Source organism: Ambystoma mexicanum, chromosome 3q, assembly GCF_040938575.1.
Source record: "Ambystoma mexicanum isolate Mex_15411 chromosome 3q, UKY_AmexF1_1, whole genome shotgun sequence".
NCBI lineage: Eukaryota > Metazoa > Chordata > Amphibia > Caudata > Ambystomatidae > Ambystoma > Ambystoma mexicanum.
In genome coordinates, this window is record NC_090926.1 from 312620441 (window position 1) to 312632345 (window position 11905).

Genomic DNA, 11905 nt, shown 5'->3' on the forward strand with positions numbered 1-11905 from the left:
GGCTCAGGGATAGTCTCCAGGAAGATCCAGACATATAGAGGCCTAAAACAATGCTCGCCTTAGCCGCATTTTTATTCAGTTTATATTGGAGTATCACAAGAAAAAAGAAGAGCTTTCCCACCAAAATAAATGGGAAAATTACACCATGGATATTCTATGCGGATGATACTGTCTTTTATAGATTTAACTCCAGTGGGCCTCCACAGGAGACTTACCTGTTTCATGCAATATCTTGAAGATAACGATATGAACATTAACACTTCAAAATCTAAAATACTGAAAATGACATCAGCTTGAAGACCCCAGCGAGTAGATCAAAGCTGGTGGCTGAGAAATATGAAAATGGAAGGTGTAGAGACAATTAAATATCTAGGAGTTTTAATTGATAAGAACTGTGACGAGTGCCCAATATAATGTATTATGAACTAAAACTAAATGCCTAGCAGCACAAGGCATAAGAACCCTACAGAAATATGGTAAATATGGTAATAGCTCTTGCTATTCTGCCGACAGAAAGTAGTCTGTAGGGCTGTTATCACTATCGTGGAAGGTTTGGTCTATTCTTGATGGGCTATTTTGGTGGAAATGTTTACAACTACCCAATGACCTCTCAATGTCAGTGATATGTCAAGAGCTTAGTTTACAGTCATTAGAGAATATAGTGTTATGGACTACTATCACTCTATATAGAAAAACTAAACTGCCACTCGCAGATTCCTCCTTGGAAATGTTTAAATGGGAGGAAAGAACCTCTGAAATGGCACTGCAAAAATGTTGGGTTAAGATAGCAAAAACATTTAATGAACATTATCTAGACGAAAATGTACTAATTGTGAATCCCATGAAAATCAAAAAGACCTTGTCAGAGCAAGATTGGATCAAAACAATTCGCCTAAGGAATTAAAACTTGCGAAGACCGGCTAATGAAAAGGAAAAAAGAGGAATAAATCAACTACCAATATATATGCAGAAGTTTCCTTCCCCTATCTACAGAGATCTCTTAATGAGAGTAAGACTGAATATTCTCCATACTAGGGAGGTTGCAATAGAGAGAAAGTTAATATGCCCAGAGGAAGCATACTGCAGATTTTGCAGATCTAAAGGACAGATGGAAACCCCATATCACTGGGTAACTACTTGTCCTAACCTGTCAGCATTGTGAACCATTCATTTAAAGAAACATCAAATAAATCGCTATATAGACTTGAACACGAGCTGGTAGGACTGGATCTTAATGGGAGAGGATATAAGCCTTTGTTTGGAAGTACTCAAATTTATTGAAGCAATCCTAGAAAAAGCTAAAGAATATTAAACCATTTCTCATGGACTGAAGGAAGTTAATGAAAGAGGACTATCTATTCTCGTCGTTTTTGATGGACTTCCTTAACTTCTCTGCTTAGCCCAAATCTTGGGTGAAATTGAGTATCAAGAGAAAAGATAACGAGAATACTAAGATACTGTGGCCTGTTGAATGGGAGGAAGGGTTATCATTATAATGGTAAATGGTTAGAATAACATGTGGTGCTACGTGTAGCTAAGCAAAGTTTTAAAACAATAAACAATTAAAATAAAAAATCTGTCTTAACCACTGCACCGTTTATTCTACCTCAACGTCCACACCCTTCATAGCCTTTAGCAGGGACTGGAGTCCCTATGCACAATAGTGGGGTACATCCACCCCTTTCTTCCTCAGATGAAGATCAAGGTGCTGGGGAGTGTCATGTCTCCTCCATGTTCTCCTTTCCAAGATCTGTCAGCCACCACCAAGACCTGCCTCACCACAAAGGATGTCGAGCCCCACCAGGGCCATGCCTGTCCCTGCAAAGGATATCTCTGTGGACATTCTAAACACTCTGACAACGCTAGTTTCCAATCCTCTGCTTACAAATCACCTGCCTACTCTTCTGTCGATCAGTACTGAGGGAAGTATGATGAATCCCAGGATGTCGTCCCTACTTCCGTAGGGGTAGCCCCTTTCCATGAGGCCAGGGAGGTGTTTGCTAGTCCCCCTGGGGGTGGTACTTAGCAGGTGGATCTCATGGGAGTGGAAGCCCCCCTATGGAACATGTGATGAAAATTGCAGGAGAACGCGTTATCCAACCAACTTCTAGACCTCTTCTTCACCCCCTCTCTCCCCGTCCCTACCCTCCTATCCAGAATACTTCTGTAGAACTCAGGAAGTAAAAAGGACTAAGACGAGGAAGAGTAGAGGTAGTTGTCATGAAGATTCAAGCCAAGCAGCTGGGATGAGAAAAGTGTGGACCCACGAGGATCACTCCGAAGAACTTACATCAACTATCTAGTCTCCTACCACAGACCGTACTGAATGCTGACATGAAAACTGACCAGGGACTCACCTGTGTGTCAGATCCTCCCTGGAGGAACCGAGAGCATGGTGGATGCTCATCGCAGACCAGGATGCGAGAGAGCGAGATACACAATATCCCTGGGATACAGCAAGCGAGGCAAAAGGCTGGCTAAGGAGAGCACCGGCAGTGTGGCATTGCAGGACCAAGCGGTCCAGCTGTGAGCAACACGCTCAGCAGTCAGGAGCCGCAGAGCCACTGCAGCAAGCTGAGACAAACCCCAGCGAGCGGACGAGCCGAAAAGAGATGCAGGGAATCCTGTGACCAACCGAAGGTCTGCAGTCAAAGCCCTAAAGGTACTTGCGTGGCTTGGTCTATGGTTGGATGTCCCCAAAGGAGACGAGAAGCCGTCAGCAGTGCATAAAAAGGGGGTGGGAGAATTACCCTTATGGGACATTACGAAAAGCTTTATAAAGACACTGTAACTAAGAGAATAGTGTCTGGGGCCTTTACATGAAAAGAACATATCATGTAACAAGGATACCTAATCTTCCTCGTGGCAGTACTTGGAGGGAAGACAGCGCTGAACTGTCAAACAAGAGGGGAGAAGGCAAAGAGATCTGTGAGGATAATATATATGAAAACAGTACTTGGCAGGCGAGTAACCCAGGTCTGTGTTTGAACCTTAGAGACCTTGGAGAGAAGGGAACCTGGTCGGACAACCAGGCTCATGGGACCCAGCACAGTTTGGAGAAGCAACCAATCCCCTCTTCTTTGTCACAGTGCCTGGTAGAAGGGAACACGGTCTGCCAATTGGGGTCAGGGACCCACCACTGCTTAGAGAAGCCTGAGAAAGGCTCGCTGGGAAAAGGAGGCATCCCCATCCACCAATAGTGGAACTGATTGTTGAACTGTGTTATAAAAATAAGGAGGGCTGGGGAAAGGAGAGGTTCCCCCAGCAGTTGGTGAGCTATACCAGAAACCTGAGGGAAGGGTAACGAAAGGAGAGATCTCCCCCAACACTTGAATCATACCTTTAAGAACTTTTAAAACCAGGAACTGCCTTTTTTGTCCAGGGGAGCCATTTCTGTAGACTACAAAGACATCCTTCTTTTCATTTAGTTTAGCATAGAGTGTGAGGTACAGAGCTAGTATTCTGACATAGAACTGTGAACTCTTGCTTTTGACATTTTGACTGTGACATTAGTAATTTTGATGGAGGTAGGGAAACCCCTCTTAGAGCTAGGGCAAAATATGGTTTTATTTTCGTTTTCTCACTTGAATAAAAGTTTATACCACAATAAACACTGTCAGTCTTACTTCTGTACCCTTACAGAAGTCTCGGGCCTATCAAGGCTCACAGCGACGCCGTGGTTCCTCCCAGCCCAGGGGCCAGTCAAGCAAGCAGCTCTGACCCACCCCAGTGGGAGGAAGACTGTCGAGGTTTGTCAAGGAATAGAATACCATCGCGTCTGGCAAATGGGTGCTCTCCCTCCTCCAGCAGACCCCCTCGCTGATGACATGTGCATGCCACCGAACATTCCTCCCATAAGCAAACCAGAAAAGCTTTGGCATCAGCTGCTACATGAGGTGCAAGTGTTGCTGTCCAAGGGGGCTGTGGAAAAAGTTTCAAAGGCAGAACTAGTGTCCGCAGTCTATTCCCTTTATTGCCTGGTAAGGAAGAAGGTATTACACAAGAAGTTAAGGAGTTGGAGACCCATGTTAGATCTAAGGGTGCTCAACAAGTTCCTCAGAGTCTAAACATTTCGTATGGTGACATTGCAACAAGTGCTGTCTCGGCTGCAGCAGTGGGATTTTCTAGCACCCCTTGATGGTGGATACTTCATTATCCCTATTCGACACCAACACCACCGCTATCTGCAGTTCGTAGTTGCCGGGGAACATTACCAATTCAAAGCGCTGCCTTTTGGGCTTCGCTCAGCCCCACAAGTCTTTACCAAATGCCTTGCTCTGGTAGTGGCTCATCTACGCCGAGCAGGCATCCACATCAAACTAACACCACAATTCAGGCGTAACCTTTGCTGGTGGTCCATCAAAGCCCACCTTGTACAGGGCGTGCCCTTCTGGCTGCCCCCTCATCAGACTACTTTCACGACTGATGCTTCTCTGGTAGGTTGGGGCACCCACTCTCAGGACCTCCACGCCACGGGTCTGTGGACACAGGAGGAGAAGCTTCTATGCATCAACTTCCTGAAGCTGAGGTGGTTTTCTGGCCCTTAACTCCTTCCTCCCTCTTCTCGCAGGAAAAGTGATTCAGATCTTTACAGACATCACCACGTCCATGTTTTATATCTGCAAGTAAGGAGGGACAAGATCCCTGCAACTGTCAATGGAGCCTCAGTCACTGTGGCACTAGATATTACAGCACCAGATGTTTCTTCTTGTCCAGGTCCCCCCCCCCCCTCCACCTTCCAGGTATTCAATACACCATAGTGGACTTTCTCAGCAGGGAGCTACACTCTTGCCATGAATGGGATTTGCACTATAACCAGATGTTCCAGAGTTGGGGCACGCCAGAGTTAGACCTCTTTGCATCCTACGTAAACAAGCAGTGTAAATTGTTGGCCAGCGGGTTTCCACACCCCAAGAGCCTTTGCGTTTCCATGAGAGTAAATTCCTGTATGCATACCCTCCAATCCCACCAGTGGTGCGAGTTCTCGATACTTTCAGACTATATACAGTTTTGGTACACAGACCTTCTCGCCCTCTCATCGGCACCACCACTCAGGCTGAAACCACACCAAGCTCTACTATCCAGGAACAAAGGAGTTGTGCTTCATCACGACCCAGCCACACTCAATCGGACGGCCGGGCTCCTGTGTTCCTTAGAGGTCAGATCAATCCCACTACCGCAAGACTGCCAGGAGGTCCTAGCTCATGCTGACACTCTGTCCACTTTAGCATGTTACAGGAGTAAATGGAAGCATTTTCAAGTGTAGTGCAGAAGCCAACATCTACAGCCTCAGATCACCCAACAACAGGACAAATTGCCATATCTACATTCTCTGGCACAAGCAGGCCTGACACACTCCTCTATCAAGGTGCATTTGGCTGCTATTTCCAGGTACAACTACTTACCTGGCATTGCTTCCCTTTGGTCTCAACGGTTGGTGAAAGAATGTTTGTGTGGGTTATTCAAGGCTTCCCTCAAGCATCTCTCGTGGAAGACCACTTTTTGGGTGGCCAGAACATCAGCCCAGAGAGTGGGTGAAATCCAAGCTTTTTCTATCAAAACTCCTTATTTGACATTTTCACAATTCTAAAGTCATTCTATGCACTAACCCTACGTTTATGCCAAAAGTGATGTCCATGTTACACATTAATGAGCCGGTGGTTTTCCGAATGTTCTTTGGTACGCCTACATCGCCTGCCGAACAGTCATTACTTTGCTTGGACGTAGTACGAGCCCTGAAGTACTATGTTGCTCATACAAATTCCTTCCATCAAACAGACCAGCTTTTTGTGAAATGTGGCCCATCTGCGCTGGGAAAGTCTGTATTCCAGCCTTGTATTTCAAGGTCGATTGCTGCTTGCATCTCCTTCTGCCACCGACAAACTGGCAGACTGCTTTCGGGCAAGCCTAGGGCTCATTCCACCAGGGAAGTGGCGGCTACTGCTGCTTTCCTCTCTGGGATTCCACTGCTAGATATTTGCAGAGCAGCCACCTTGAGGCTGGTGCACACGTTCACCAAGTTTTACTATGTTGACAGGAATTCTGCGGCAGAGTCCAGTGTTGGCAAGTCTGTTCTTCAGGTTTTAATACTGCTTTTTAAATCTTTTCACAGCATGTGAATCTATGGAAGATCCAATGCTGGAGAGGGAATATGTTACTTACCTGTAACTCCTGTTCTCCAGCATTCATATCTTTCATAGATTCACATGAAACCCTCCTGCCTAGCCCTCTGGGTCTTGTTGGCTCATACTGCCCCTCTTGTGCGCTTGCCAAAATCTGTAGATGGTGGACAGGGGTTGAGCTAGGGGACCCTTTCGTATTGGCTGTGGATAGTATGATCCAAAAGTGACTATACTAGATGCTAGAGAACAGGAGTTGCAGGTAAGTAATGTATTCCATATTGGCGCACCTGGAGGATCAAGCCAATCTCCTGGACTTGTTTAAGTTCAGTGATAGGGTCAGGTAGAATTAGATTTGGACTGAGGCCTTGTCTTTCTTTGGGACTTAAGCACCTTTAGATAGGTAGGGAACTTCCTCTAGAAATAGGGAAAGATGGGCCTTTTTCTTATAATTTGAATAAAAGTGAATTAGAATGTCCTTAGAGTCCAGTTCTTTCTGCTCACCCACCACAATGTCCTACATCAGTGGCTGGCTGTTGGATGCTGTACTGTATTTACACAGGGGTTCCTTGTATGGACACCCGTTGGATACTGCAAACTCTACACCAGTAAAATCAAGCCAGGGCATACACCAAATACTGGACCCCATACAGTCAGCAGTGCAAAGAGACACACACATGGGAACCCGAGTGCACTGCAGCCCTTTGCTACAGTGGGACTCAAAAGGACACAATGATTATTTACATTCCTGACGAGGCTGAAAGAATTGGGTAAACCAGGTGAGGGAAAATCAAAAATATGCAGGACCACACAGCAAAAGTGCAAGATGGAACCCTCAGTCACGCAGGTGAAAGTTGTCGAACCACAGGATGTTTGCGCTGGGTGTTCTATAGAGCGGTAAATACGTCTTGGGATGGTCAGACTGTCACCCATAATCGTGTGTATATGTTGTGTCTGCACAAATAGCAACATATGTGGCTTAGATATAACTCACATTATTCTGGTATTGTGGCTGACTATCCTTCACCCATCACATGAAAATATTTCAAGATTTGAACTACTTAAGGCAGCCCGTTTTCCTGGTTCGTGACCTTGACTCTAAATAGATTAATAAAACTGAATTGTTGGCTTTGTGCCCCATGCAATGATTTGGTTGTAAGAAAAAGCCTCTGAAGTTATTGTGACTGATCAAAGTCCTGCTGAATACATTGCCAGTGTGTTCCAGTCTATTCAAGTTCAAATGGATAAAGAATCTAGCTGTTACCGAATTGTGAATAGACTTGAAATTGTAAAATGTCACTTGGGAAAGGTCTTGTTTCTTTGTGAAGGAACACCCGGGAGAATGATGCTTCGAGCATGTTAAGGGTCTAGTAGGACAATGAACAAGAGAGGTAGTAAGGGCGATCCCTTGGAGATTTGAAGAATAGTAGCTCAGACCATGTGAGGTGACTAGAAGGATGGAGTGTACATTGGCGATTGGTGCTAGACCCCTTAGAAAGGTGGAGCATTGTGCACTCTGGTATAAGAAGGGATTTTCACTAAGACAAGTAAAGTGGATGGAAAGAATCCTGTTTTTTTCCCCCCAGCGCGTACTTAATGACACAACTGCTGCTGCAGCACATAACGAACATGAGTCATGACACATCTCTGTTGGAAAACACATTCCCAATGTTTTCATTTCTTGACTTTCTTTTTGTTTAACTTTTTAGGTGACGACAGACCTGCACCAAGTCTTGGCAGATAAAGGCTACAAACTCGAATGCAGAGGAGTCATCAAGGTGAAGGGCAAGGGTGAGATGACCACCTATTTCCTAATCGAGGGCCCTGCAAGCAGCTAGCATGAGCCTTGGCCCAGAGGAGCGGGGAAGAACCTTCGACAAGCGTGACGGGCACACGGCCAATGTCACCTACTGCGGCTGTCCTCTGAGAGGAGAAAAGTGGGCCCCACAGCCTCCACTCACCACTTCATCTTGTAGTTGCCCATTTCCCGAGAGATGGTGCTCTGGCTGGCGGCTGCACTTCACGTGGCAGGCATCGTCTTTAGTTGGTCTTTGGCAGAAGTTCTTGCAGATTGAGCACAGCTACAGGCAAAGTTTGGCTTTTCAGCACTTAGCAAGGACTTATGATGGATGTTCTCCCCACTCTGTCATTTTCCAAGACAGCGCATAAGAGAAACCACATAACAGGAGCCGGGAGGAGCTACTTCCTCCAATGTTGCTCCTTCCCGTAAAACTCGGTGCATAAGCTCGTGCCATCTTGAATCGCCCCTACTGATATCTCTAGGTGACCATGCCAAAGCCAGGCAGGAAAGATTCAAGACTGCAGCATCCTGTGCCGAGATGCCGCTGAAGGAGATGTACACCACCCTCCTGACAAGGATGCTTTTGCAGATGGTACTTACCAGTTATTTATTTTGGAGGGCTTTCCGTTTTGTTTTAAAATAATTTCACGTTTTAAATTGAGAATTACTAATCATCAGCAACAAAAACAATGAGAGGAGGTGGCAAAATGGAAACCCATTGACCAAAGAACAAGGCTACGCAGTGAGAGCGGCGCTGATGGTGAGGAGCCGCAGGGTGGATTGCCTTGTTCAGTTTATTGCGCTGTATGCACTGTGTGGGAGTTAGAAGATGCCGTTCATGACTTTCCCAGGGCTAAAAGTTCAAGTTGGGAATAGTGTAGGCCTACCTGGAGCTGAAAAAATCATTTTATGATCTGCGCGCTTCACTCCTCAATATCACCCTGGATGTTCCATTTTCATCCATTTGGAGCTTTCGTCTGAAAGCCAAAAAGTTGTATACTCAAAAGCTAAGGAAAGAAAAGAAACAGACGGCCTAGTGGGGAGAAAGCGGGTGCTTTACAAAAAAGTCAGTATTTTTTTCTTTTGAGTGCATCAGAGAGCAACGGTGAGGGCAGCTGCATTTCAGACATCTAATTTGGTTGGATCAAGGGTTGTGGAATTGATCAGAGGTGTCCGAACTGCCCTTTTCATGTGCTAGACATGTTGAATGTTTTTCCAAAAGTACAGAACATTTTTTGACTTTTGCCTGTTGGACACTCAAAGGGAGATGGTTGGTTCCCCAGATCCCAGCCCTGTTGTGGGAGATCTCGGAGCACCTCTATCCTGTGTGCAAGTTAGGGGGGGGTGGTTTTAATTTCCCTTAACCCATTCTATTGGAGAGTTAGATGGGTTGCTTAGTTTAGTAAGTCAGATTTATAAGGACATCCATGTCGGGACATCCTGTGCATAGTAACCAACCAGTAAGGAGCGCATTTGGACCCCCCCCCTGACAAGTTTTTGTTCATTTTGTTAAAATAAGTGGGTGATGAGTAAATGACACACACTTGCTCACAGTAGAGGGGGGGTTGTTTCATACACAGGATTGGCCTGGAGCAGGCTCTCCTTGTCTGCATTTGATCCCCATTTCCTATATTCTTGCTTCTTGGTGCTGCACCACCTCACAAACGCCTTGTCTCACTTCACTGTGACGCTGCTTTTTACTGTTTGTCTCATGTGCCAAAATTGCATGGAAGGTCTGTGATTGGAGGCCATGCCGAGACCAAGGATCCTATACTGCCTCGAACTGCACACTGCCTCGCATCCGTGGAATGCCGGGAATAGCAGCTTGAAAGCAACGGTTGAGCTTGGCTGGAAAATGTCAGGGCGCAGACACACCACTGCCTTAGAAAAATGAGGGCAGAGGTTTTGTTACTGACAGGTATCAGGATATGCTGGGAGTAGTGTTTGTGGTTGTCTTTCCAGAGTGATCCCAGAGGCCTGAAGCATATCCTGGATCCTCCCAAGAAATCAGATTTGCATTTGTGGTGCCAAAGAGGAAAAAACATTTTTTTTTTTTAAATGGAGCAAAAATGAACCGCAATGAAGGATATATTTTGTATTTTCCGTCAGATGCCGGCTTTGGCCTACACTCGTGTACCAAACCAATAATGTGTCAGAGGACCGTGATGACAATTCAGCATGTCAAAGGGGGAAGCCGGTGGTGCTGGGGATGGCAGTGGGCGAAACCACCATCCTTTCTAAGCTGCTCCTGCCCCTGTGAAGATGATTAATACCCTTTTGATTCTGTGCCTGCACTTGGGGCTGCAGGTTACCTGCTACATTTGAAGCTGTACTTGGGTTTGGGTTGTGCGGGTTAAGAGCCAGCGAACCATCCTTTTTGATCTTGCAACCTGCGGTAGGAGGGGTTAAGGAGTGAGAATGCAGGGTTGGGAACCAGTAACCCATCAGAGCAACCACAGCAGTGTTCTAGGAAGAGGTACCCAGGTGAAGTAGCCTAGAGTGCCACAAGTGTTTTGTTGTCAGTGTGCAGTGCGGTGTCCCTATGCTTGTTGACCTGTAAGGCTCTTAGCACTCCACATGCTAACTGTATTGCAGGGACATTCACCAAACACGTCACCTTTTGGTCTGCTGGGCAGATGGATCATTTGAAGCAGTTTACCACCACTCACCCGCCACCCTTAACATTTCTCCGATGCCAATGGAGTTTTAGTGCTTCATCTGCAACTATGTGTGCTTTTTGTTCCCATTTAGCCCTTGCTGACGGCCCCCTCCCCCATTGAGATGTGTGTACTGTTGAGATGTACAATACCATTTATGGGTGTGTTAACCATTCCTTCACTGGCTATGCCACTCTGAGAGTGTGAGAGGATGCTGATCTGCTCTCTTGCCACTCAATCTGCCTCTTCGCCAATTTCTCTAGCTTCACCTTAGGGGAAACTTAGGTCAAGGAACATAATTCTTCTGCTGATATTTGCTATTTTGTTTGCAGTCAGGATCATGGTCCCACCCCAGGAGCCCTACATCCTTTTTCCACTAACATGTGAAGTACAGAATGCAAGGTCGGTTCTCCTTATATATACTAGCATTCCTTTGGTTCATCTACCTTGAGATTCGTGGTGTGTCTATAAAGGGAGAATTTTTTCTGGAGCACCAAAAAAACAAACATTCATAGCTAAGGGAAGATCCTTGTGCATGTCCATCCAACCCATGTTGTCTGCATCAACCAGCTCCATTGACCTAGTCCTTTTCCCCCACTAAAGAGAACTTGAAGTGCTTTTCTGCAGATCAGTGAGCACCCTACGATTCTAATTTTCTCACAATAGGGGTTGTGTTGTTTTATCAGTTGGCTTACATGGTTTTAAACAATGCTAAAACTGGCTGGTTCCGTTTTCTGAAGCTAAGCCAACTCCCCCCACCTCCCACACGTTTGCCCCTAAATGAATTGCTTGACTGCATGTTGTTTGACTCGTTAAACAGAATCTCTGCACCTCCACATTTCGAGGACTTTTCAGCGTGGAAGTAGATCCACGGGGTGAGTGATCCTGGTGCTTCAACCACTTTACACCCAGGAACCCTGGCCTTGTTCCAATGGGACCTGAGGGTGGACTGCAGGTGGCTTACTGCCTAACAGCAGTACCCATAGTGAGGCACCATTAAACCGGAATCTGGCTACCAAAAAGCGAAGTGTCATAAACCCCAGCCCATCCTTGATGCCTAGGCCCTCCATATTCCATCACTTTATCAAAGTGTCCCACAAGTGATCTAACTCAAAGTTGGCAGAGACTTACAAAGAGGTTTCAGTTGGAGCAGGATTGTAAGAAGTATTGAACCTGTAGTGGGCTGATGACATTTCAGCCTTTGGGCACAACAGTAACATGTGACTTAAGTATGAATGCCGAATGTCTTGGGATAGGCAAAACATTTAAGTTTAAACTCACCAATCGCGTGCACTGCGCTGAGCGGATCTCTAAAATTGTTGAACAAA

General features: G+C 45.9%; 1 protein-coding gene across 1 annotated transcript in view; it reads left to right on the forward strand.

Moving 5' to 3' along the window:
• Positions 1-11354, forward strand: part of ADCY6 (adenylate cyclase 6) — an 820353-nt gene extending 808999 nt beyond the window's left edge. Inside the window, exon 23 of the mRNA XM_069653856.1 lies at positions 7829-11354. Within this exon, the coding sequence (XP_069509957.1) occupies positions 7829-7957 (129 nt within the window). The 3' untranslated portion in view covers positions 7958-11354. The remainder of the gene's footprint in view (positions 1-7828) is intronic.
• Positions 11355-11905: the final 551 nt, after the last annotated feature.